Here is a 27,867-nt window from a genome sequence, read left to right on the forward strand (position 1 = left end):
CACATTTACAAAAAGTTTTATTGACAGGTTATTTGACATTTAAATATTGTTTATATTCTTGGCATCAGTTTTATCAGTCTTGAGAAAGTGAACAACAACCAAGCTTGCGGCTAACAAAACATCAGTTTAAAAATACTGACATCAGGACAGTCGTATCAACGGCACATTCAAAGATCCTGCATCTAACATTCCTATAATATGGACACGACGTGACTGAAGAAATGATGATAGGGCACGATGCGCTGCGGCGTGTGTGTGTGTGTGTGTGATTTACTCTTGCGTCCGCTGTTGAAGGTCCGGCTGGAAAGAGCATCACTGGGGTTCGTGTTCAAGCACTTCTCGGCTGCCGACAGTTTGTTCAGCTGTTGTTGTGGCCAGAGAGGACAACCTCATGCCACATCATAAAAAAGGGGATAAGGAAGTAAAATCAAAGGCTGTGAGCGGTGATCTGGATCATCTGTTCATCTTCCTCCGGGGCTTCCTAACAAAAACCTGTGGATGAGGAGAGCAATATTAGATGCTGTTTGTCAGTCGCCGCTTTTCCACTGTCGGGCCAATAGCCTCGCAGCACTACCCCAAAACCTGCCCTAAACACGCCTCCATAGAACGACGTGTCACCGACTAAAACTAGCTAGATCCGAAACCAACGTTTGGTCTTTACTTAAAGAGTTAGTTCATCCAAAAATGAAGATTCTGTCAGTAATTACTCTCCCTCATGTTGTTCCAACCCCGTAAGACTTTCGTTCATCTTCAGAACACAAATTAAGATATTTTTGATGAAATCTGAGAGCTGACTCACTCCTCCATAGGCCTAATTGAAACTTGCCGGCCCAGAAAGTTAGTAAAGACAATGTTTAAAATAGTGCAAGTGACTACAGTGGCTCAACCTTAAGTTTATCAAGTGACGAGAATACTTTTTGTGCAAAAAAACAACAAAATAACGACTTTATTCAACTATTGATTTTCTTCTGTGTGTTCCTCTGAGTGAGTTCACGTAGTGTAACAGCGCAGCGCTTCTGGGTTGTACGTCAGAACGTAGGCTCACTATTGGCCGACGCTGGTCATGTGTGTGATGCGTGTGATGCTGGCCAATAGTGAGCCTCCGTTCTGACGTACAACCCAGAAGCGCTGCGCTACATAAATGACCCAATATAAATACACATTCATCTCTCCAGCGGTGAAATATCCCTTTTAAGGCTTTTAAGTCCACACATTTTGAAAAATTGTTTAAAATCGTTTACACGTCACTTTAGAAAGAAAGGGTGAGCATTTCTATTAATTGTCCACGAAATGATGCGCTCTGAGGAGGTTTGAGCGATCTCTCCGGTCTCACTACTATACTGTATCCTTTCAGCCGGAGCAACAGAGGAAGCTCATGAGAAGAAAACAGGAGTTACGAGTTATACGAGTGAACCGAAGTGCATGTGTTTAATGACATATGTGGATGCATTAGTCCGGTATCTATTAACAAAGGGACACAGATAAAACATTAAAACAAATAAATACACATTATTATCATCATGTATGATTTTTCTACGCTCTTCAAGCAGTCTCTGGTATTTTCCTTAAACATAATGTGTATGGTTAGCATAAGTAGCATTTAGCTTCGTATTTAAATATATTTTTGCCTCATACGGTGATCAGAATCCCCATCGGATCGCAAGGAAGTTATTTCAAATACTCGCTGGTGTCTGAAAGTGAGTTTTGAACTGAAAATTTAAAAATGTTGAAGTCAGCTGGTAAGATCATAACATGTGAAATGTTAGCAGTGATGTTGACCGTCTCCTGACTCTGTAAACTCTGTTCGTAACCACTCCTCAAGCCCCAGTTGGCCCGCTTTGAACCAAGGTATTCGGCGGGTCAAAAACCCCTGGCCGTTGGCCCAGAGGAAGCCCTGAAAGTGACGGTGGAAACGCGACTGGTCCTGGCACGCACTAGCACACTCGACAGTGAGAACAAGGCGTGTGAAACCTGCAGGGTTTGAATGTGCTCTGCCTCACCATTGCCCTCGAGCCGCCACAGCCTCGTTCCTCACCAGCCTCTTTCTGTCATCCAGACACACAGCGAGAGCTTTCAGCACTCTGGCACGGAACGGCAGGACCTGAACAGACAACAACACTATAAACGACAGTCAACGTGATTTATTCTCGTTCTCATTCTGCATAAATCATCCGAGCATGTTATTCAGAAGAAGAAATTATTTACACATTGCAGCCCATAACTTTTCTCAGGGCTACAAATCATTGTCAGAAGTGCAATTTAACAACATGTTGTTGTTTTTTCTTCAGGAGAAGAGCTTAATTGTTTGGGATCGGATGAGATTACGACTTTTTATTCAACAAAGATTCATTAAATTAATCGAAAGTGTCAGTAAAGGCATTCATAATGTAATAAAAGATTTCCATTTCAAATAAATGCTGTGCTTTTGAACTTTCTATTCGTCAAAGAATCCTGAAAAAAAAGATATAACAAAAATATGAAGCAGTACAACTGTTTTCAACATTGATAATAATCAGAAATGTTTCTTGAGCAGCAAAACAGCATATTTTAAACTGTAACAATATTTCACAATATTACCGTTTTTACTGTATTTTGATCAAATTAATGTAGCCTTGATGAGCAGAAGAGACTTACAAGTACAAAATCTTGCTGACCCCAAACATATGAATGGTGTGTGTATATATGTGTGTGTGTGTGTATATACACTACCGTTCAAAAGTTTGGGGTCAGTAAGATTTTTAATGTTTTTAAAAGTAGTATCTTCTGCTCACCAAGGCTGCATTTATTTGATTAAAAATACAAACAAAAACAGTAATATTGTGAAATATTATTCCAATTTAAAACAGCTGTTTTCTATGTGAATATATAGTAAACTGTAATTTATTCCTGTGATCAAAGCTGAATTTTCAGCATCATTACTCCAGTCTTCAGTGTCACATGATCCTTCAGAAATCACTCTAATATGATGATCTGATGCTCAAGAAACATTTATGATTATTATCAATGTTGAAAACAGTTATTTACATTTTTATTTCATGATGATAGTACAATACATTACTGCATTACAATAGAAAGTTCAAAAGAACAGCATTTATCTGAAATCTAAAGCTTTTGTAACATTAAACACTACCGTTCAAAAGTTTGGGTTCAGTAAGAATTTTAATTAGATTTTTGGGGGAAAGAAATAAAAGAAATCAATACTTAAACTGTTAAACTGATCAAAAGTCACAGTAAAGACATTTATAATGTTAGAAAATATTCTATTTTAAATAAATGCTGTTCTTTTGAACTTTCTATTCATCAAAGAATTTTGAAAAAAAATTGTACACAACTGTTTTCAACATTGATAATAATAATGAATGTTTCTTGAGCATCAAATCATCATATTATACTGATTTCTGAAGGATCATGTGACACTGAAGACTGCAGTAATGATGCTGAAAATTCAGCTTTGATCTCAGGAATAAATTACAGTTTAAAATATATTCAAATAGAAAACAGTCATTTTAAATTGTCATAATATTTCACAATATTACTGTTTTTTTTATTGTTTTTTATCAAATAAATGCAGCCTTGGTGAGCAGAAGATATTTCTTTTAAAAACATAAAAAATCTTACTGACCCCAAACTTTTGAACGGTAGTGTATATATAAATATATAATTTAATTTAATTATTTTTCAGCCCTTGAAATCACAATTTAAAAAAAAAATTGGAGATCAAAATATAATATAATACTTTTTAATGATAAATATATTTTTTAAATAAAGTCAAATAAAATGCTCAGCATCATTTAGCCCTAAAAACGTCTTCTCTTACCACATGTTCAGGCAGGCGAGAGAGAGCATGAACGCAGCGGATCGATGCAATTCTCACTTTCTGTCAGAGTGAAGATAAAGTCAAAATTAGGCAATCGCTGTCAACAGATCGACTAGAATCACATGCAACTGCTCAGAGCACTGTTCCGCGGTGTACCATGTGAGGGCTGGAGGTGAGGGCCAGCATGCGTGAGAACAGCGCCTCCAGCTGGTTCCTGAGGGCCTCCGGGGGCTCCAGCAGCACCGGCTGCATGCAGGACAGGGTGGAGAACTGGACCTCTCGGTCGGGACACGACAGCGCCTCCAGCAGGAGCGGCAGCAGCTGCAGAGAACAGCACAGGACACACTCGACACACTGCGTAACACTCCACACGTCTGAAAACACAGCGAACTCAACTCACTGCAGGAAGCTCCGAGAGCTGCACTTCTCTGGGAAGGTTGTTGACGATGTGTGACAGGGCTTTCAAATAACAAGACTTCTTCTCTGTGGAGCAACAGAAATTATTTACACAACCGGTCAAACTTTTTTGAACCGTTGAACCATAAAACCGCAATATTGTGAAATATTATTACAATCTAAAATAACTTTTTGAAATTTTGAAATGTAATTTATTCCTGTGATCAAAGCTGAATTTTCAGCATCATTACTCCAGTCTTCAGTGTCACATGATCCTTCAGAAATCATCCTAATATGCTTATTTGATTATTTGTATTCAATTATTAATAATGGTTCTTCTTATCTAATTCTTTTCAACATTGATAATAATAACAGTGTTTCTTGATCATCAAATCATCATATTAGAATGATTTCTGAAGGATCATGTGACACTGAAGACTGGAGTAATGATGCTGAAAATTCAGCTTTGATCACAGGAATAAATTACAGTTCAAAATATATTACAAATAGAAAACAGTCATTTTAGATTGCAATCATATTTCACAATATTACTGGTTTTTTTTTTTACAGAAACTCTTTAAAAAACATGAAATGTTACAATGAAATGTTGACTGGTATTTGTAGATGCAAAGCAAGCAAAGTGATTCCGTCCTCTCGGTGGTTAAGACAGGAAGTGGTAATGGAGGTACCCTGCTCTGCTGAGTTGAAGCCTTCAACAAGTTTGCTTGAGTTTTCAGCAAAAAAGCGTTGTCTGTACATGATGCGCACGTCGGCGTGGCAGCTGCGATTGAGCACATCTGGAGAGTCGCTCATGAGGACGCAGAAGCCATCGGCCGCCTGAGATCCTAACTCCGGGTCACTCAACAGAGCAAAGAGCTGAAAGCAGAGGACAGAGAGAGACCACTCAAACACTGAGCCTCGGAAAACGACTGGGGTTAGAAAAAAAACCTACCTTGTCAGTCAGGGCTGTTGATAGCGGATGGTACCGTAACAGGAGGGCTTTGGCCACCTATACAAAAGAAAAAGGTGGAAACTCAGTGCATCAAACAAGCACGTTTAAAGAGGTGGTTGATTATGATTTCACTTTCTAACTTTAGTTAGTGTGTAATGTTGCTGTTTGAGCATAAACAACATCTGCAAAGTTACGACGCTCAAAGTTCAAAGCAAAGGGAGATATTTGCTTTTACAGAAATCACTTTTTAGGGACTACAACAAACGACTGGTATGGACTACAATGAGCTTCTTCACGGGTTAGTGACATTACAAACCCTAAAATGTACATAAACCCCGCCCCCTGAAACGCGATTTATAGATTATCATGACAGAATATGCTAATCAATGACTAGATGATAGTTAACTCCACATCAGCTAATACATAAGCTCTGTGCCGGGAGCAGCAGCTCATTTGCATTTAAAGGGACAGACACAAAAATGTTTTTGCTCAGCCTCAAAAAGTGACAATTTTAACATGCTATAAAAAATATCTGTATTTTGAGCTAAAACTTCACATACACACTCTGGGGACATCAGAGACTTTTTACATCTTGTGAAAAGGGCATTATAGCCCTTTAAGCTTTTGTTTGCCATATTTGATGTGCTCTAAATGTATGTGTGTTGATCAGCGTTTATGTGCATAAAATCCTGCATTTAATCTGTTCAAAACAGTGGAACAATGGAAGACAGACAGTTCAGAAATTAAAAAAACTGGATACTCTCTTGATTTGGTCATTACCCAGAGCAGCAGTGTGAAGGCTTGTGTTCGCTGGGAAGAGGAACCGTTCTCCAGCTCTACACTGATCCTCTTCAACACTCTCTCCAGCACTGCGTCAAGAGCTTCACCTGAACACACACACACACACACACACAGCATACGTGATATGCAGATCAGGTAAATCAACTCCAGAGCTCAAATAACCCACTCATTATTCCACTGACCTACATTGATAGAAAAGAGGCAGTGGTTCCCAAAGCTTTTGTAGAGATAAATATATTAAAGCCCCCACCAACATAAAGACTCTCTCAGACATGACCTTGCATGCAAAATCCTGTAGGATTTATTTGAAACATTTTAATTAATACAGTGCGACAAGCTCTCAACTTCAACAGGCTTTTCTTTGTTTTTGTGACGTGCAAGTGCCGTCTTAACTTGTCTAGCTTCATACCATCAGAAGCTAGTATTTTGAGGCATGCAACACTGTGCTCTCTCTTCATTACCCACCATTGTACTGGTGAATCCGAGAGCAAGGCATGCCTTATATTTTCTTGTCTTGTCTTATCTATTCTTTTAATGCATTTTTAATATCAAGCACGTTTAGCAATAGTGGATTGCATTTTACAACACTCACTTATTCGACTGATTTGGATGTTTGGCTTAGGGAGGAAAAAAAGGTGCACCGATTTACCGAAAATCAATTACGATTAATTACACAGCCCTAGGTCATGTAACACAAAATTCAGTGCATGTGATATAGAAATACGACAAAGCCATCCTGTGTGTACCTGCCAGCCTCTTGTTGACCAATCCAGCGAAGCATTTCGCTGCAAACGTGTAGGAGAACAGGTGTGAACACGTGCAGATCAGATCTTCCAACTGGACCAGAAGCCTGTCAATCTCAGGGATATCCACCTGTTGTGGAATTGATGAAATGAAAATATTTTACAATAGCTACAACGTCTGACATGAACAGTCCCATAAATAGTGTTTCTTATGCTCAAATTGCATTAAAAATATTTATTTTGGTTCAGCCAATGTGCAAGTCTCAGTTTCCATGAGAACCGCAGCTTCCCAAACTTGTGTGGTTTTCCATCTAAAATAAAGCTTTTTTGGATGTCTGAAAATTAAAGAGATAGTTTACCCAAAAATGAAGATACGGTAACAGTTTAGTTTAGGGTCCAATCCTCACTATTAACTAGTTGCTTGTTAGCATGCATATTACTAGGATATTAGCTAATTATTAGTACTTATAAAGCACATATGAATGACCATATTCCACATCCCTTAATCACCCAATACCTAAACTTAACAACTACCTTACTAACTATTAATAAACAGTAATTAGAAGTTTATTGAGGCAGAAGTCTTAAGTAGTTAATAGTGAGAATTGGACCCTAAACTATAGTGTGATTTACTCATTTACTCGCCCTCAAACTGTTTCAAACCTGTATGCATTTATTTATTCTGCTGAATACAAAAGAAGATATTTTAAAGAATATGGTTAAGCAAACCATTGATGAAAAAATACTTCAATGGGGTCCATCAACTTTTTGGTACCAACATTCTTCAAAATATCTTCTTTTGTGTTCAGCAGAAGAAAGAATCTCATACAGGTTTGGAACACCTTCAGGGTGAGTAAATGATGACAGAATTTTCATTTTTGGGAGAACTATCCCTTTAAGACCCTTTGCAATTGTACAGTTTGTATTTTTAAATAAAAATATAATTATTACTATTATTAATATTATTATTATAGTCATATTTAGAAACAACCACACATATTATTTTATTTTTAAACTGTAAAATAAAATTGTTCATTATTATTATATTTTTTATTTTACAGTGAAATGTTACAATAAAAATATAAAATACAATGTAAATAACAATTACTATTATATATATATATATATATATATATATATATATATATATATATATATATATATATATATATATATATATATATATATATATATATATTAGGGCTGTCAAAAGATTAATTGCGATTAATCGCATCCAAAATAAAAGTTTGTGTTTAAATAATATATGTGAGTGTACTGTGTATAATTAAATTTGTATCTAGAAATACACACACATGCATGTATATATTTAAGAAAAATGTGTTATTTATATATAAAAAATTTATATTTATATATAATATAAATTATATATAAATATATACAGTATATGTATGCAAATATTATCTTAAATATATACATGCATGTGTGTGTATTTATATATACAAAATAATTATACACAGTACACACACATATATTATTTAAACACAAACTTTTATTTTGGATGTGATTAATCGCAATTAATCTTTTGACAGCCCTAATATATATATATTGCTATACAATCATTAAACAAAAATGACCAAATTGTGCAGCCCTGCACAACTAATTAAGTTGCATTTTAAGTAATTGTGGTTTATTTTTTATTTTTTTCAGAAAAGAGAATAGTGCAGCCCTACAATAAAGAGCTCTGTAGAAAACACTGTACTACATGAATATTCTGATGAGAGTGAGATAAGAGAGTTTAACTTACGCTGCGTGGAAGAGAGCAAACACAGGCCATCAGCAGACACACCAACTGAGACGGCCCCCGAGACTCTGCCTGGCTCTGTGGGAGAAGCAGCACACACACACACACACACACACACACACACACACACACACACACACACACACACACACACACACACACACACACACACACACACACACACACACACACACACACACACACACACACACACACACACACACACACCTAGAATCATCCACAAACACTTGCTGAATTGTGGGAGAACGTTGAGTAGATACTGATGATCCGAGAGAGACATTAGACCACCATTCACAATTCTCCCAGAACAGAATCTCTTATTGAAGTCGAGCTCAGTTAATCTGGATTGGCAAATGTAAGCCTGACTATTGAGTGTGATTGATCTTGTCACACACCTGGAGCAACTGGATTTGGGAAGGGAAGGCATTCTCTGGCAGAAAGGACACATCTCCATCCAGGAACAGAGAAACAGCCTGGGCCGCCATGCAGGACGCTGATCTATAAGAAATCAAGAAGACTTGTATTCGAAAACATGTATATTTTTTAATTAGGGCTGGGTTAATCATAATGACTAATCTATATTAATCTATCTTCATTTTGATTAAAGGTGCTGTATGTCACTTTTTGTCTGTACTAAAGCACAAAAATACCATAATATGTTTGCAGATATTTAGGAAACATTCTAAGTTCACATACTTGTTTCTCCAAATGCTAAACAATGTCCGTTTTTGTTTTGGTCTGCGCTTGAATGGACAAAACAAACAAAATTATGCCAAAATGCCCGTTTTGTCGAGTACCCTCGCAAGTACAGTCTTAAATGAGTTAAATGAAGTCTTAAATGTAGTAGAGTTGTGAGAAAATGGGATGTGTGTTAGATCCGCGTCATATGCGTCAGATCTTAAAGCACTGTTTACAAGGTTAAATGGGTCAAAAACAACGAAAACAATAACTTTTTGTGCATTTTGACAGGGCAAGTAAAAATCTGAACTGGTCTGACTGGGCAAATAGACAATATTGAGGCCTGATATATTGAAGGGCAGGTAAATGTGACATTTATTATAATGGCTTTATGTGAAAATTGGGTCAGACTTTATTTTAAGGTGTCGTGGTTACACTGTAATTATACATTTAAATACTTAATAATAATAATAAACTACATGTACTTACTATAGAGCAGAGTTTCTCAAACTCGGTCCTGGAGGGCCACTGTCCTGCACAGTTTAGCTCCAACCCTGATCAAACACACCTGAGCAAGCTAATCAATGTCTTCAGGATCACTAGAAACTCACAGCTAGGTGTGTTTGATCAGGGTTGGAGCTAAACTGTGCAGGACAGTGGCCCTCCAGGACCGAGTTTGAGAAACCCTGCTATAGGGTTAGGGTAGGATTAGGATTTGGTTGAGGGTTAGTTGCATGTAATTATGCATAATTTATAGTTATTACTATAGTAACTACATGTAACATATGTAACAATGACACTATAAAATAAAGTGTTACCAAAGATTGTTTTAAGTTCACTTAATTCACAAGTTGTTTAAATGTGAAATTATTAAAATATAAAAATATATTAAAAACATTAAATGTTAGGTGCGATTGAATTACAGAAAAATGTGAGAGTAAATAGATCATTTTTTTTAATAGACTGGCAGAACTAATTCAAATGATTAAATAACGTAATTGGTATAGACTCAAAAAGCTTGTAATCAGAATCAAAATGTATCTTGATTCTTGAAACTGTCAATACCCAGCCCTAATTTCCAGTATACATCTGAAAGTCACATCAGTCACATAATATAATATATAACTGTGGCTTACTCTGATTGTAACGCAGCACAGGCCGTGCTGATGACCGGAACTAAAGCAGAAAGAACGGCTTCATCTGTGAGTGGACTACTGTGACCTGTTGAACAAACCCACAGTTACTTCTACAAATAGCACAAACACTAACACATACCAGACAATCATGACAAACACACACCAGAAAATCATGACAAACACTGACCTGAGTCTCTACTCTGCAGCGCAGCCTGTAACGCCAGTCCTAGAAGTCGTGGAATGATGTTGCTATGAAAGAATCGTCCGATCTCCTCAGTGTCACGTGCGTGCGCTGCTATCCGCTGCAAACTGATGCATACAGCGCTCACCTCCTCCACGGAGAAACTGCAGCTCCCTGAAAGATGAACAACATGTCTCTGCATTACATCAGTATATTAGGTACTGTTTTTCACTGTAAAGCTGCTTTGAAACAATCTGTATTGCATAAAGTGCTATATAAACAAAGGACTTGACTTTGTATCAGAATCAAATAATCAATCCATAAAGTACAAGAAACTGTGAGATACTGCCAAATGTATTGACCAATCAGCAAACAGAACAGGAACAACCAGATTTATAATATTTATTACAGTGTTCCCCAGTAATCACCACTAAATCTGTTCTGCCAGAATAATAATGAACCGAAAATATTTTTATACTTATCATTATACCAGAAGATCTTTAACATTTTGTTTTGCACTTTTGCTTTAGCAAAGTATCTGTCAATCGAACTATGTGCGATATGGCTTAGTGCACTTAAATCACAAAATGCTGTGATATCATATTATTAATATATAGGGCCCTATTTTAACGATCTAAGCGCATGGTCTAAAGCGCACGGCGCAAGTTCACCTAGATCGTGTCCGAATCCACTTTTGCTAGTTTAATGACGGGAAAATGGTCGGCGCTCCCGGTGCATGGTCTAAAAGGGTTGTCCCTATTCTCTTAAAGGAGAACTCCGGTCAATTTTAACATTCCTTCAGAGTGAACGCGGGTGAATCTACTGCAGTAGATGTGAAAGATATGAATAAAAATGATGTTTGTTCAGCCAGCGCACATACCTGTATTTACATCCTGTTTTCGGTCGAAGTCCACAGTAGTCGATTGTCGAGTTCACGTGCGTGATCATAGGTACTAAACCCCTATGCGCGTGAACTCGACAATCGACTACTGTGGACTTCGACCGAAAACAGGATGTAAATACAGGTATGTGCGCTGGCTGAATAAACATCACTTTTTATTCATATCTTTCACATCTACTGCAGTCAGATTCACCCGTGTTCACTCTGAAGGAATCACTCACATTGGCTGGACACTTGTAATGACACATCAAGGATGTTAAGAGGCTAAAAGCAGGTTTAAAACTTGCCCCATTGAAGTCAACAGGGTGCAAATTTTAAAAAGAGGATAACACGGTGTAGGCAACACCGATTTTTGTCGTTGTTCTCTGTACTGACAGCACTCCAAATGTACAAAAAAAAATGAGCTCAATGTTAAAATTGACCGGAGTTCTCCTTTAATGAGTAATGGGTGTGTTTTGGGATTTACGTGCGATAAACCAACCAGAGTCTCATCTCCCATTCCCTTTAAATGCCAGTTGCGCTCGTGCCATGGCGGATTCGCTTTTTACATGACGGAATTTGATAGTGGAAAGACCGAAGCTGTCTCCAGAGAGGAAACGGATCTGCTCGTGCGCGAGGTAAAAGCCCTCAAGCAGATCATCTACGGGACAAGCCGGATTCCACCATATCTTTATGTACACAATAATAATCTTTTACATTGTAATCCTTTTATTTAAAATATTTGGCATGTTTGTGTGCTGCTGTGCGTCCCTGTGTGTGTAATAAGCAGAGTGTACGCGCGTTGTGGACCCGCCTATAGGCGCACATTACTAACACGCTCTTTAAATAACAAAATAAATATTGCACCATTGACTTCAGACCAGGGTTCAGTTGGTCAATGGCTCAGTCTATTTCTGTTGCCTCAAAATAGCAATGCTCCAACAATGCGCCAGAACACACACCTCGTTTTCAGACCAGCAGCCCATGAGCGCACAAATGGGCGCAAATGCTTTTGCTATTTAAACAGCGTGGCGCAGGACGTGAAAATGAAAACTGCGTCAGGCTGAAACTAGCAAAAAAACAAATGAGACATTTGTTATGCTTGGCGCTGCATTGCGCCGGGTGTAAGATAGGGCCCTATGTCTGACCATTCAGAGTGAAGCATATCACTGTGTTTAAATACATGCGAGCAGTTCATGATTCAGGGTTTTTGGGAACGCAACATGCTCCACTTTATTTTTACAGTTGCCAATCTTTAACATTTATCTTTAACGACCCCAGCGGCGAACCTTTGAACAAGTGTCTATGGTTATAGCTTTCTGCCTGACCTCTGATCAGTTTTATACATTTGTAGACATTTTAATGAGACATTAGTATAATTAATATGAATAATAGTAGTTTTTAGTCTATTATTGGCCTGTTTAGCTGAGCGATCCATGGAACAAACAAAACAAGCGCTGAAAATTGATAAAATAACATATTATACAGACATTTGATATTAAATCTTATTAGATGATTAGTTAATTGCATTTGATCAATTTTATTTTCAATAAAACATTTGCATTGTGTTTGTAAAAGATGTTTGCCGCATTTCCACTGTTCTGACCAGTGGGGTTCATCAGCGTGTGGAGTTTCGAACGAATCATTTTACAAAACAATTTGTTCAATTGATTCGAAGTTTTGGAAAGCTTCGTTTCTCGCATCACTATAAGCTAAACATTGTCATAATTCATCAAAAGTAGATCATAAGCAAATTTGATTGCGAACTGCTCTGAAACCGCGAGCCCATAGAACGAGCGCTCAATTACCGGTAAATCATAGCCTTTTGAACTTTAATAATCACATTAAGTCACATCGTGATTCCTGTTTTTCTGTTCCCAAATTTAAGTGATAATTAAAGGGACAATGTGTAGTTTTTTAGGTATTTTATTAGCTAAAATCAATATTTTTATTCATAAATATGTCCTCAATGGTGTACAAATACCTCTGCCAATGATCTGACTTATCCTCGTAAACGAAGAATTTATTATCTTTATATACATGGGACGGGTAGGTCCACGGAGGCTTCCATGTAGTTCCGCCATCTTGAAAAACTATAATAGCAGAGAGGGACAAAAAGTACTAGGCCAACGCGTTTCCACAGCGCGTTTTCGTTCAGAGCCAGCGTCACGTGACTGAAGCCAGCAGAAGCGGAGGAGCAGAGCAGAGAGAGAGGCGCTTGTCACTGCCCCGGCAAGTTTAAAAGGCTGCACTGTACGGTTATTTATAATGGAGGACCATACAGATGCTGAGTCACAGGATAAGGAGTCGTCGAAAAAGTCCAAAATAGACCGTAAAAGGAAACGTGACTGGAGATTACAAAAACAAGTGTTAATGTCGGGATAGCTAATGCAGGAGAAAGCTTTCAAAAGAGACCCTGAAGTTGCCTGCTTTCTTCTCGACAGGTAAGTCAATGTTACGATCTTAATTACAAGCTTTTTTTCATTGCTTGGTTGTGTACTTTATTATATAGACAGAAGAACATTTATAGTTAAAAGTTAAACAGACTCTTTGATGAATAGCAGCTATTGAGTAAAGTAGAGAAGGCCCTAAAAACAAGGTTGTAAGTTTTGTTTGTTCAAAACTGTAACATTCGTTTGTTCATTGTGTCAAGTTGCAGTTTGTTTGAAATAACAAACCAGTTCACCCCAAGGAAAACTCAATGAAGTGCTATTATAAGACATCCTGTCATAGCTTTTTGGTACATAACGGCTACCGTAGATGCAACACGCATTTGAAAAAGCGAGGCGCTGGAGAGCACTATTCGTTTGAAGGCAAAATACAATTTCACCGCTAGATGGGAGAAAATCCTACACAATGTCCCTTTAAGACTTTTCTTTTACCATTTAAGATATTCAAGACTTTTTGTGGACTTAAATTTGATGCAACTGATTTAAGGACCCAAGGGGACCCTGACAATTTTTCAAAAGTGATTATGAGAGAGTATGTGTACCTGTGTGGGCTGAGGCCAGCACCTGTAGCAGGACGGGGGTGCTTTCCTGCACAACACTGAGCTGAGACGACACAGACGCTACCGCCGTCACACACCGCAGACGCACAGCTGCGTTACACTCTGTAGAGGAAAGTAGTCCCAGATCATCTGTTAAACTGCAGTGTGTATGTGTGTGTGTGTGTGTCTGTCTGTGTGTGTGTGTGTGTGTGTCTGTCTGTCTCTGTGTGTGTCTGTCTCTGTCTGTCTCTGTGTCTGTCTGTCTGTGTGTGTGTGTGTGTGTGTGTGTGTGTGTGTGTGTGTGTGTGTGTGTGTGTGTGTGTGTGTGTGTGTGTGTTAGAGTGCGGATCGGGCCGAATTTTTCTGTCCGAGCCCGGCCCGCGTCCGACAGAGCAGTAACCGAACCCGACCCGAGCCCGACAGGCATAAAGATATTTATGTCCGAGCCCGACCCGAGACCGACAGTTAAAATCCCATTTTTTCTCATACTAATGACACACGTACGTTTGTTTTTGTGGAAAGCCCGCTTTTATTAAGCAACTGTAGGAAGGCATTCGGAAATGTCAACAGGATGAGTGCATCAGCGCGCACGGAGAAACAAGCGCACTTAACAGAGACGCGCGTGCACGTGTTTCGTTGTCACGGCTACATATACAAATTTCCAAACACAGGAAGACAGATGTTATGGTAATATTTTACATGTAACGTTATTTTAATCACAAATCGAACGTTTGCATCAAGTGAAAGCATCAGGCACCTTGGCTACCTACATAATAAGCTGTTTTAAATTTAAAATGTTCAATGCCTTATCGCGCTGATGTGACCGAACCCGACCCGAACCCGAACATAATTTCTAAATATCTGTCCGAACCCGGCCCGGCCCGGCGGGTCCCGTCGGGCTCGGGTCGGGTATCCATCCTCTAGTGTGTGTGTGTGTCTGTCTGTCTGTCTCTGTGTGTGTGTGTGTGTGTGTGTGTGTGTGTGTACTGGGTCTCACCTGATAGGATCTCTTCCTTGAGCCGAGGAATCATCCTGGAGATGAAGGCTTTGGGATGCAGATGAGCCAGAGAGCCTGAGCACTCCACTACAGCCAAACTGAGAGACAGAAATGTCAGTGTGGGAAAAGCTCTCAAGGAATAAGATGTAAACACATTAAAGACATCCTTCCTCTCCTATGATCTCCCCTGTGCGATAACTACCTCACTTGAGTATCTTCTTCCTCCAGAATGAGTCTGGTCAAATGATCAACAGCTTTCTCAACATCTGTCTGAGCCAACAAGCCTGTGAGGAGCAAAACAAGAGTGACGTAACACACCATGAGCATGTTATCCTCCGACCGCCCACATTTATTCAGTCTTCAGAAACTAATTAAATAAATAAACCTGGTAACACTTTATTTTACAGTGTCCTTGTTCCATATGTTACATGTACTTACCATAGTAATAACAGTAAATTATACATAATTACATGCAACTAACCCTGAACCAAATCCTGATCCTACCCTAACCCTATAGTAAGTACATGTAGTTAAATAATATCACTCAGTACTTAAATATATAATTACACTGTAACAATGACACCTTAAAATAAAGTGTAACCCAAACCTTATACATACAAGTTAATTTTCTATTCATAAAATACATATCAATTTATCAATTTGATAAAAATACATTATTGTGAAATATTACAATTTAAAGATTTAAAAAGAAAATAATTTTCCATTGTAATATATGTTAAAATGTAATTTATTCCTGGATTTTCAGCATCATTACTCCGGTCTTCAGTGTCACATGATCCTTCAGAAACTATTCTAATATGCTGCTTTGCTGCTCAAAAAACATGTTTGATTATTACCAATGCTAAAAACAGTTGTACTGCTTCATATTTTAATGGAAACAATGATATGTATTTTTACAGGATTCTTTGATGAATAGAAAGTTCAAAGGAACAGCATTTATAAATCGTTATAACGTTATAAATGTCTTTACTGTCACTTTAGATCAATTCTTGCTGAATTAAAGTAGTAATGTCTTTCAGAAATGTAGTGTGTCGACTCACAAGGCTGCTGTCCCAGCGCAGTCAGCACACGTGTGGCTGTCACCTGTAGACCAGCACTAGACTCCGCCAGCGCAGAAAACACCACGCTACACAAAGACTGCTGAAACGCAACCAATACACTCTCCACTGCGTACATGCAGGAGACAGAGAGAGAAATGCATCAACACTGAATATTAAACAAACATTTAAAACATGTTATAGACTCTTTCCACCAAGCATGCACATAAACAAAGTTGTAAAAAGTCTTATGCATGAGATCTAACGGTATCGTCACTATAAGTCTGGAGGTGAATGTGTTGAGCATGTTATCCGGTCACATACCTCCATCTGCAGGCCGGCTGAGCGGGGAGGGCTGAACGAAACCCTGCAGAACCTCCAGCAGGGTGCGCCGCTGAGCACACTGTATAAACATACGCTCAAATTTATTATGCATTACAGCACAGAGTGAATTCAGCATTTCTGAATACATATGCAGCAGGACTTAAAGCACATTGAGAAAAAAGCCATGTGCGGAGACTACTGCTTCATTAGACTACCTGTGTCCTGTTATTATACTGCTCCAGGAGGGCCGGGATGACGGCAGCCGACACTATCAGACTCGCTCTGTATGAGGCTCCGGCGGCGGCCTGCAGGAGTTTGGTACTGGGCCACACCAGCTTAAGGTCTGGCTCGCAGAGATGGTGCTGACAGTCTGAGAGGACAAGACACACACAAAGTGAGATGGTAGAACAAGCCTGGGCGGCACCGATACGCATGTTGAGACGATAGTTATGAGTCTGATCAGTCTTCTTTGTCTGGATAATTAAAGATGACCTATTATGCTTTTTTACATCTGTCTTTAGTGCAATGTTGGTGTTTGAGCAAAATACAAGGCCCCCCAAAGAGAATTATTCTCTAAATCAGTGTCAGTGTTTCTGAACTCCCTGAAACGCCTCCATTGTAGTCTTGAGTTTCTCCCGGGAACGAACACGTCACAATATATTCCTCATTTAAATAATGAATATGCAGAATAACAGGGCGGGGCCTGGTTGAGTTAGTTAGTAGTGTGTTAAACTGGCGGTTATGGTAAGGGGCGGGACATTTCCAAACATGCTCGAAGTGTTTGACCAATAAAAACACACTGCTCCAGCCAACCAATCAGAGCACAGTGTGCTTTTCAGAAGGAGGGGCTTCATAGAGACAGGAACTAAACAGAGCGTTACTGACAGACTGGAAGAGAGGAGCTGCAACAATGGAGAATATGGGGAAAATAAGGTGTTTTTGAACACAAGCATGAAAACTTATTCTAGTAGAGCTTAAAAACTAAATCAAGACTTTGTAAAAGGGCATAATATGGCCTCTTTAACTTGTTAGCCAGGAATAATCATCCAAAGATGTGCTCATTCATAATTTTGCATGATCAGCTATTTTTACTCTTTATGTATCAATCTTGCATTAAACCAACGTGCAACTAAGAGAACATCCAGACTTGTGAATGCACCATTTGCAGATACCTTTGAGGACGAGGTTTAGAAACACCTGCAGGGAATCCTCCGAGTCTGAACTGAGCACAGAACGGGACAGACTGGACGTCAGCGCAGCGAGAGCCGACAGACCGGCTGATTCCACCCTCTCACTGGCCGTCTGGAACACCTGCACACAGGACATAAACTCAAACGTCACATACACAACACAGCAAAGATTTCAAACGGTTTATGCCACAGACACCCAGATATAATGACCCCCTCCCTGAAATTAAAAAGTCAGCAACATGCTTTCATGTATAAAGACCCACTTATCCTGTGAAACTATTTATTTTCATCTGGAATGCATAAGAAAATGTATTCAGTATTATCTAGGGCTGGGTATCGTTAAAAAAATTTCGATACTGATACCTTGATTTCGATACCGGTTCCTGAACGATACTTTTTTTGATACCAATTTTATGAAATCCATTTTAACAAGATTACATAACACATTACCTCAGAAAAACTTTGGTTTAATTTTTTCAGTTTGACTCATGCTCCTTAGCCAGTGCACAAAGGAAAAATTTTTTTATAAAGAGCTAATGCTCACCAAAGCTGAATTTGTTTGATCAAAAATACAGTAAAACTTGTAACATTGTGAAATAGTATTACAATTTAAAATCTTATTTGAATATATTTCAAAATGTAATTTATTCCTGTGATGTCAAAGCTGAATTTTCAAAATCATTACTTCAGTGTCATATGATCGTTCAGAAGTATGAAAACTTTGCTGTTTTTAACTTTGCAGTTTGCTGCTTAATATTTTGGAAACTATGATATTTTTTTCATGATTCTTTGATGAAAAAAATTTTCAAAAGAACAGCATTTATTTGAACCAGAAATCTTTTGTAACATTACACGTTTTAAGGTCACGATTTTGATCACTTTAATGCATCCTTTCTGAAAAAACATTTGGACTAACCAACACATTTTTGAACGGCAGTGTACATTCAGTAGGTCATTATTGCAATATAAACACTGTGTGTGTGTGTGTGTGCGTGTGTGTGTGTGTGTGTGTGTGTTCGCGTCTCATATGAGTATGTGCGCAAATAGTTTGTGTGTGTGTGTGTGCTCGCGTCTCATATGAGTATGTGCGTGGAGTTTGTGTGTGTGCGCGCGTCTCATATGAGTATGTGCGCGGAGACTTCCGCGCGTCTCGTGTGTGTAGAGGTTGCGTGTATGTGCGTGAGCGACTAGGTGTTGTTGTTGTGCATTTCATATGTATTTGTTTGAGCACTGACGTTGACGAGTTAACCCCTTAGGTATCGAAATCTGGTACCGAACAAGAAGTCATTTTTCGATACTCGATAGTATCGAGGCAATTCGGTCGGTACCTAAAAAGTATCGAACTCGGTACCCAGCCCTAGTATTATCTGGGAAATACTATCTATCTATCTATCAAGTTGACACTATTACTGAAGGAAATACTAATAACATCAAATTTTATTTTTATTTATTTATTTGTTTATTTATCTAACAGGGACAATGGAGTCAAACATAGTTACAATACAAATCCTGCAACTGATGCGCAGCATATAGAGTTTATAGCTTGATTTTTAACTCCTAATTACTTAATTCATATATTAATTAATTATTATTATTATTATTTAACAAATTTATTATTATTATTATATTTATTATTTTTTACATCCACAAAAGCCTAGTTTAAAAAAACCCTGTGAAATACAGTGTCCCTAAGTGCTTGTGTCCACGATTTGATTGAAGTGGAACAAATAATAGTATGTACATGTAACAGCTATTTTTAGCTACAGCAAGATAGAGAAACTCTTTAATGTATTGTATTGCAAGTAATAACTCACTTCTTAAGTGGAAGCACCTTTTTTTAATAACAGTATTCGGCAGTTGCACATTCAAGCTTTTCAAGCAATAAATCCATGTGATTTTTTTCCTGTTTATCAAGCATATCACAGATCATATTCGATATGTGCCACATGGGAGGAAAAAAATCAATCGGAATTGGGTCACTTGAACGATGTAATGTAAATGCGGCCTTTGCCCAAACTGGCCCTCGACCTGAAATTACTTTTCTGGAAGTTTCAGCATTACACAAGTAATTTGAAGCTTCAAATCTTGGCATAAAGTGGTGGGAAAAGTGTTAAAACTAATATTAGAAAAGCACCTGTGAGTTCCTGCATCCATTGTTTTATGCCGTTCTCTCTTACCTCTCTCCGTATCGAGCTCCAAAGGCCCGGGAGGAATTCTGCCAGCTCTTTATGGCTGTATGTCAGACCACAGGCGGCCTAAAACAGAAGAATAGTGTGCAGTTTATTTATAGCACAGTAAACTAAGACATATTTTCTAGGTAACACTTTATTTCGATTGTCCACTTTAGACATTCTACTGTAACTTTGCAAGAACAAGTGTCAACTTATTCTACAAGCCCTACTCATAACTTAACAGTCTACTAATACTCCAATGACAGTTAGTGGAATGTCTAATTTGGACAATCAAAATAAAGTGTAACCGTTTTTTAATTGTTTTCAGAAGATATTTTCAGCCAGAGCAACAGTAAAGCATTGTGCTAGCATGCCAAAGTCATGGGTTCAATTCCCAGGCAATGCATGAACTGATTAAATGTGTAGCTTGAATACAATGCAAGTTGCTTTAGATAAAAGCATCTGTCAAATGCATAAATGTAAGTAAAAGCTATATAACAGTGGTTCTCAAATGGTGGGTCACATTTCTGCTCTGTCATCAGGGAAAAAAATAAAATAACAACATATAATCATGCATAATGCTGTACTAGATTCAGATTGCTTATCTAAATAATAAAAGAGAATCTGAAAGTTAGTCAAACTAGGCAGACATGTCCTCTTTCTTGAAAATTATAATATAAAATTCAATTATTTTGTACAATAAGCAGATTTTTGGTACTGTGTTGGGTCATGATGACCAGTGTAAAATCTCAATCCGGAAGCAGAATCAACAGTGAAGAATTATAACCCAGTGAGTGCAGAGTCTGTACCAGTGTCTGCAGGGAGTCCACTTTGGCACTCTGAACATCTGAGTCCAGCTTCTCAATGATCAATGGTAACAGAAACTGTCAAGGAAAGGATACAAAACACAATAAACAAACACACACACACACACAAGTTCCATTCATTGAACTATTTGCATAATTCCCAGTCAATTGATACACACAACCATTGAGTATAATGCCAAACAAAGGCTTATTGAGTTTAGGTCCTACCTCAGCAAACCGAGACGTCCCAGTAAGAACATTTCGTAGAGAAAGAATAAGATCTTCCTGTGTGATCCCATGAGGATCATTGGGTGGCTGAGAACAGACAGAGGAACAGCAATAGAAATTCAGTTTGACAAGTCTTAAAGAGTTTGTGCAATTGATAGTGTGTACTAGAACTGCACGGTTAATAGTTTAAGGGATACTTCAACGATTAGCATTAAGCTTTGTATCAGTAGAAACCCGGTAGTATTTTTGAATGACCGTGCTTCCCTCCCTCATGTCCCCCTGAGACCAGAGATTTCTGTATTTTGTGTCTGGAAAAAAAACCTCAGATGACGCAAAAATCGTCATTTAGCTCATCAGAGGCTTTTGTGTCCAGAGGCGAGAGACTCCAGCCAGTAGGAGGAGCTCGTCCCGCATGTCTTCAACCCGCCCATAGGGGGAGCTCACGATAAAACGCCGTCTTTTCAGTTTCGAGTCGACTAGTAGCCTAGTTGTATCAGTTCTTCCGATACTGCCCTCTGTAACCGGTAGGCGTGGCTTGGGAGTGTCCTCGTAGGGCAGCGAAGCAAGTGCATTCTGGGAGTTGTTGTCTTTCATCCACATGAGCCAAAAATACATTTTCTGGCTTTTCTCAGTCTAGAAGGCACCAACTTCTAAAATAATTTCACATTTCTACTGGTGGAGGTGGAGAGTTCCTGCCTCAAGTGGAGGAGTTTAAGTATCTTGGGGTTTTGCTTAGACTGCTGCCCCTGCGACCCGGCTCCGGATAAGCGGAAGAAGATGGATGGATGGATGGACATTTCTACTATATAAATGACCCAATTTAAATACACATTCATCTTTCCAGCGGTGAAATATCCCTTTAAAAGATCGTGATCTCGATTCAAACACCCACGTGATCTAATTCCTAAATGACAGCGATTCGGCTATATGAGTATTAAACCTTTGACAAGTAGCCTATGATCACAGCGAACATTCAGATCTGCGTTGGCGCTGAGCCAGAGAGAACAGGTGTTATGTATAGGTATGAAACAACCACACAGTATCATCATTTCAAATTATTAGTTACAAATATTCATTTTTTCAATTTTACTTTTAAAGTTAATGAAATTATAACGAGGAAACATGTTAGATCGAAGTACTTACAGGGCTAAAGTCTATGGGAAAATAACAGGACGTCACTTCAAAGAGTTCCTCTACAAATTTACCTGAAGAAACAAAACAAAAAAAAGTGAGAAATCAAATAAATATCAGAAATGTATTTAAATATTTTAAATACTTCATTAGATTATACTAATATTTTACTATACATTAATTGCCTGTAATTCCATTCTGCACTAACCGAGATCGTATCCCCTGTGAATGATGTTCCTGGCCACCTGGAACGCCAGCAGGAGGTTACGAGGATCTCGCTCTCCATCCACTGACTGCACAAATCCAAATGTAAAGTCTGCACCCAAACCTTTGAGCTCTGTGGAACCAGAGATATCTGAGCACTGTACACTGGTGCTGTTCCAGCGCTTATGAATACAGACAACGTACAGGCGTTAATATAAAGGGTGAGAAAGACACCGTACCTTCCTCTCTGGACTCCATCAGGCTGATGAGGATGTTGTAAACACATGATCGCTCCGCCAGCATCAAGGACTGTAGGAACAAGTTACAAAAACAAAACCATGGTTTGTCGCTTTGTCTTTAAAAAGGATTTCTGTCTAGATACTTAAGAGCAATAAGGATGTCAATCGGCATTGATGTACTGAACATGTCAATGATTGAAATATGCCAATGACGTAAAATTACTAATTTTTATGTATTTAATTTCACTTATTTCTATTCGTTTTTAATGTATGTTGTTTTGTATGTACGGACTTTGCATGTTGTCCAAGACAAATTTCCCAGTGATGGGACTAATAAAGTATAAAGTAAAGTACATATCATTTAACTTAACAGATAATACAATTTAAAGAATGACAATCAGTTATTGTTTTGTTTACCATTGTGTCCAAGAACATATTAATTTAAAACTTTAATAGTCTCTTTTGCTCACCAAGGCTGCATTTATTTGATCAAAAATACAGTAAAAACTGTAATACTGTCAAATATTATTACAACTTAAACTTAAATTGTAATATATTTTTTTAAATATAATTTATTCCTGTGATCAAAGCTGAATTTTCAGCATCATTAGTCCAGTCTTCAGTGTCACATGATCTTTCAGAAATCATTCTAATATGATGATTTGCTGCTCAAGAAACATTTCTGATTATGATCAATGTTGAAAACAGTTGCTGCTTCATATTTTTGTGGAAATTGATTAATTTTTTTACAGGATTGTTAAAGTTCAAAAGAACAAATAGAATCTTTTGTGACATTATAAATGTTTTTACTAGCACTTGATCAATTTAATGCATCCTTGCTGAATAAAAGTATTAATAAAAATGTTTTTACTGATCCCAATATTTTGAACAATAGTGTAAATATATCATTTTTGTGGCAGGATCAGTGAAAATCTGAACTATTAGCTGACTAGGCCAACTCCATGCACGTATTTACTGTTGAGTCGTGACATCTTCTGAGTGGAGTGTATTCACTCATAGCAAAATACTCACCTGAACATGAACATCCTGAAAGATGGATCTCAAAATGGACACAGCTGAACCAGGAGGCAGAACTGAGCATTTCGTCTGAAAGGAACCAAATGCGACCAAAAATTAGACATATTACGGTGACCATGACTGATAAGCCACGTTTCCATTACCCTTCAAATTGCACAAATTGAAAATACGCCTAATGGAAACACGTCGATTTCGCAAAAACTCACATTTATCGCAAAAAAAGTTTTACACTCGCATGAAGTGGTTTTTCAGGCACTTCGAAAAAGAAATATTTCGCAAAACTGCAATGGCAACAGTTTTTGCGCATTTACAGGTCACCTGATGTATGTTTGGACGGAATACGAGACAGTTCTTTATTAAATTCATAAAAGACAAAATAATTACAGGAATACTGGATTCTAAACCTCAAAGAAATGCCACAATCAAGACCTCGAAGCAGATCTGAGGGAGAAACACCCAGAAACTCCTCATATGTGCCGCTCACAGTATAAGGGTCTTTCCTTGCCATTAATGCTTGGATAACACACATACATATCCTTCGATTAATAATAATGGCCAGTGCGGTGGCTGGGATATACGTAAACCTACCAACATCCGTCGCCATGATTTCTGGAATGACTCTGATGAAAATGATGCTTTAGTCGCATAACATCGGTTAATGGAAACGCCATCATTTCGCAATAATTTTTTGTCGACATTTAGAAAAAATAAAATAATAATATTGCAAATCTGTAATGGAAACGCGCCTAGTAACAGATCAATGATAACATGCTCGTTTGATTGCAAAAGAACTCTGACTTACCAAAGCCTTGAGTCCCTGAAGAACATGCGGAGTGATCACATAGTGATCCTTCAGTCTGTTTTCATAGAAAGCTATCAGGACCTCCACTGCAAACAAAACACGTGTGTGAGATGCGTCACAGTCAAAGGTCATTTAGACCACCATGAACAACCCTCTCTACGGACACACTGAGGATCATTTTTTATTTTACTCACCAGACTTTTTACAATGCAAGAACAATGCAAATTAAAAGATTCTACATATAAAATACATACAATATAAATTTAAAACACAATTAAAGTCAAATAAACAGTGTAATAAAATAAGAACAAATAGTCAAACTACAAGCAATAGCACAAATAAACAACAGAACAAAGATGCAAATTAAATAATGCTTTTCATATTTGTCAGGTAGATTAGGTGCAGAAATTAAATAAAGGAATTAAATGTAAAATAACACAGCATAGTCTTCACTCTGTAGAAATTAAATATAGATATATCATTATTAAAGTTACAAAAGTTATTCAGTCAAGAGCATTGAGTGATTTTTGCAGCAAGTCTGTTGTTTGATTAAAATAAAAGTTTGTGTTTACATAATATATGTGTGTGCAGTGCACTGTGTATAATTATTTTGTATATATAAATACACACACATGGATGTATACATTTAAAAAATATTTGCATGTATATACTGTATATATATATATTTATATATAATTTATATTATATAGAAATATCAATATTTTATATAGAAATAACACATTTTTCTTAAATATATACATGCATGTATGTGTATTAATATATACAAAATAATTATACACAGTGCACTGCACACACATATATTATGTAAACACAAACTTTTATTTGGGATGCGATTAATCACGATTAATCGTTGCACAGCCCTGCGAGTGATTTGCTCACATTGTAGAGGGTTGATGATAGATTATCAATGCAGCGCTGGCTACATTAATTAAAAGAAAAACTATTGAAAAGGACATAAAACTCTCACCCTCCCTCTCAGATAGGCAGCTGTAGCATTCCTGCAGGACTTGAGACAGGAGCTGAACTCCTCTGCCACGCGTATGAGGCTGAGAGCTGGTCAGACTCAACCTGCATGGATGATGTGAAATTAATAAGGTGCACAATGGATTTCCAGCTGTCACAATCACCACTGTTGTCTAAAATCTACAGATAAAATATCAGGCATACATGCAACCCTTAAATCAGCACTAATATTAAGTTGTACTTTTATTACAGTTTGAATACTAGAGAAAGGCAGGAGGAGGGCGACACCACAAACTCAGTTCTCTAAACGTATAAAGTTTACTTTACCCCAATGCTTCAACCAGCTGGAGAATTGTGAACTGTCCAGTCTTGACACCTTAAAAGAGACATGAACTCATGTTTAACCCTGACATATGAAATAACAAGGTTTTATTGAATCCGTAAACACATTTTTTCAAAAATAAGTTTTATATTGTATTTGATAGATCAGGCTTTTATGGCTTATATAGTGAGAATATGCAGGGGAAAACAGCTCAATTTTATTCAGAGGTCCAAACGGAGCAAAATTATGCAATTTGATGCAGATGCTGATATATATGGTCAAAAAGTAAGATGAAATGCTGATAGCTTGTAATTTAAATCAGTGAGATCTTTATAACACAATACTTGCATAAAATGCATAAAAAATATAACTCTCTCTATACAGTATATATCCTAATAATATGTCTTAGTAAGATATTTAAAAACTTAGTTTTATGATCAAAGCACTGTAGTTTTAAAACATATAATGCAATGTAATACAAAGATGATTGAGATGAACAAATAAATGTTTCTCAATCATCATATTTGATACTTGCATGATTTTTCTTAAAATGATGTATGGATATAATCAAATAAACACTTTAGTCCAGTAAGTGTTCATCTTGAAATATCACTAACAATATCAAAGTTATTCTTATGATTACGTTATAAAAAGCAGTAACACTATTTTAGTGTCCTTGTTACATATACTTACCATAGTAATAACAGTAAATTATGCATCATTACGAGCAACTAACCCCAACCCTATATAGTAAGTAACGTTACATGTTGTTAATTAATATTAGTCAGTAACGTTACTTAAATATATTACACTGTAACAAAGACACCTTAAAATAAAATGTAATCTGAAAATCATTAAAGATTTCCACAGCAAAAAGACACAAGGTTTTTACGGTTATTCTAAAAGGCCTTTTACTTGCTAAAAAGTATAAATTGTCAATAAGATGACATAAGGCATGCACGTTTTTGATCATATTGATCATTTAGAAGCCTTACAATTTCACGTATCAGATATGAAAGTGTAGGCTTTAGAGTTAATGTACATAAATACAGTGAAGTAACAGAGTCCCCTGTCAGGTTCACACAGAGGGGCTCCGCTAGCAGACTAGCAAGGCAAGCATACAAGCCCTGAATAAAGAGAAACAACGCCATGGCAACTCCTGGTTTTGGGGTATTATCAAGCAAAAATACTGTGGAAATCTAACAAAGGTCTGATCTGTGTGTTCAGCCGCTGTCAGCAGCCACAGTGCGTGTGTGTGATACAGGATGTGGCGGTTAGCTCACGGCATTCATACACACACACGCGGCGTTCGCGTACAGCTTTAATTAAGGGTCAGCGCTTAAAGTGGCAAGAAACAGCAAACACGAGAGATGCTAATGAATGAACTACCTGAAGCGGTTTCTGCAGCCTTGCTATCAACCTGTCCAGACACGAATTCTTCCACTAAACCCAGGAGCAAACTGTTATCCGCGGCCATCCTGAAGACAAGAGCAGCCAGCAGCTTCAAACTCAGTCACTCGCGCATGCGCACAACCGCTGCAGCCACCGCGAAATCTAATTTTTTGCATCTAGTTTTGTGTTCTCATGTTTGAAATTGTTTCAAAGTACATTTTAAGATCAGTTATTGAAAGGTAATATATATGAGGATTATTCTGGACTTTTGAATGGCAAATTTTGCACACAAAAAAATTATATATAAAGATTATCTTTGTTAATTATTTCTTTCCGGAAAAAAAGGTTTTGAAAATAAGGTAAAATAACGAATTATTTTTATTTAAAAAAGAAATAAAATAAATCTGTCATGTTTGTTTTAAAGTCAATCTAAAATGAGAGAGAAAAACAACAGACAAAATAAATGTTCAATATTCTGTGTGGAAAAGTCTTTGCTATAAAAGAAGATTAGCAGTTTTTAGTATCTGATTAATTGGAAATTTTCTTATATCACGAGAATACTGTAGGCTACTCTGAAACACAGATGTGAGACTTTTGTAAAGTGCAGTCAGAGCTTTCCTAAAGT

At 37.5% G+C, this 27,867-nt stretch overlaps 1 protein-coding gene across 1 annotated transcript; it reads right to left on the reverse strand.

Moving 5' to 3' along the window:
* mms19 (MMS19 homolog, cytosolic iron-sulfur assembly component) lies at positions 1-27,373 on the reverse strand. Its single transcript, XM_084136002.1, has 31 exons — positions 27,240-27,373; positions 25,856-25,904; positions 25,533-25,633; positions 24,545-24,630; positions 23,737-23,811; positions 22,705-22,774; positions 22,470-22,598; positions 22,274-22,335; positions 21,131-21,217; positions 20,906-20,980; positions 20,103-20,180; positions 17,908-18,046; positions 16,951-17,105; positions 16,736-16,814; positions 16,415-16,540; positions 15,556-15,637; positions 15,354-15,451; positions 14,360-14,479; positions 10,494-10,661; positions 10,307-10,391; positions 8,888-8,990; positions 8,475-8,549; positions 6,713-6,839; positions 5,946-6,052; positions 5,166-5,222; positions 4,903-5,089; positions 4,218-4,300; positions 3,974-4,138; positions 3,818-3,877; positions 2,001-2,101; positions 1-492 (listed from the first exon to the last, which is right to left on the reverse strand). The coding sequence occupies exons 1-31, from the start codon at positions 27,325-27,327 to the stop codon at positions 462-464; spliced, it is 3,048 nt and encodes a 1,015-aa protein (XP_083992128.1). The 5' UTR covers positions 27,328-27,373; the 3' UTR covers positions 1-461.
* Positions 27,374-27,867: the final 494 nt, after the last annotated feature.

The sequence above is a fragment of the Abramis brama genome (assembly GCF_963993115.1).
Source record: "Abramis brama genome assembly, chromosome: 14".
Lineage (NCBI taxonomy): Eukaryota > Metazoa > Chordata > Actinopteri > Cypriniformes > Leuciscidae > Abramis > Abramis brama.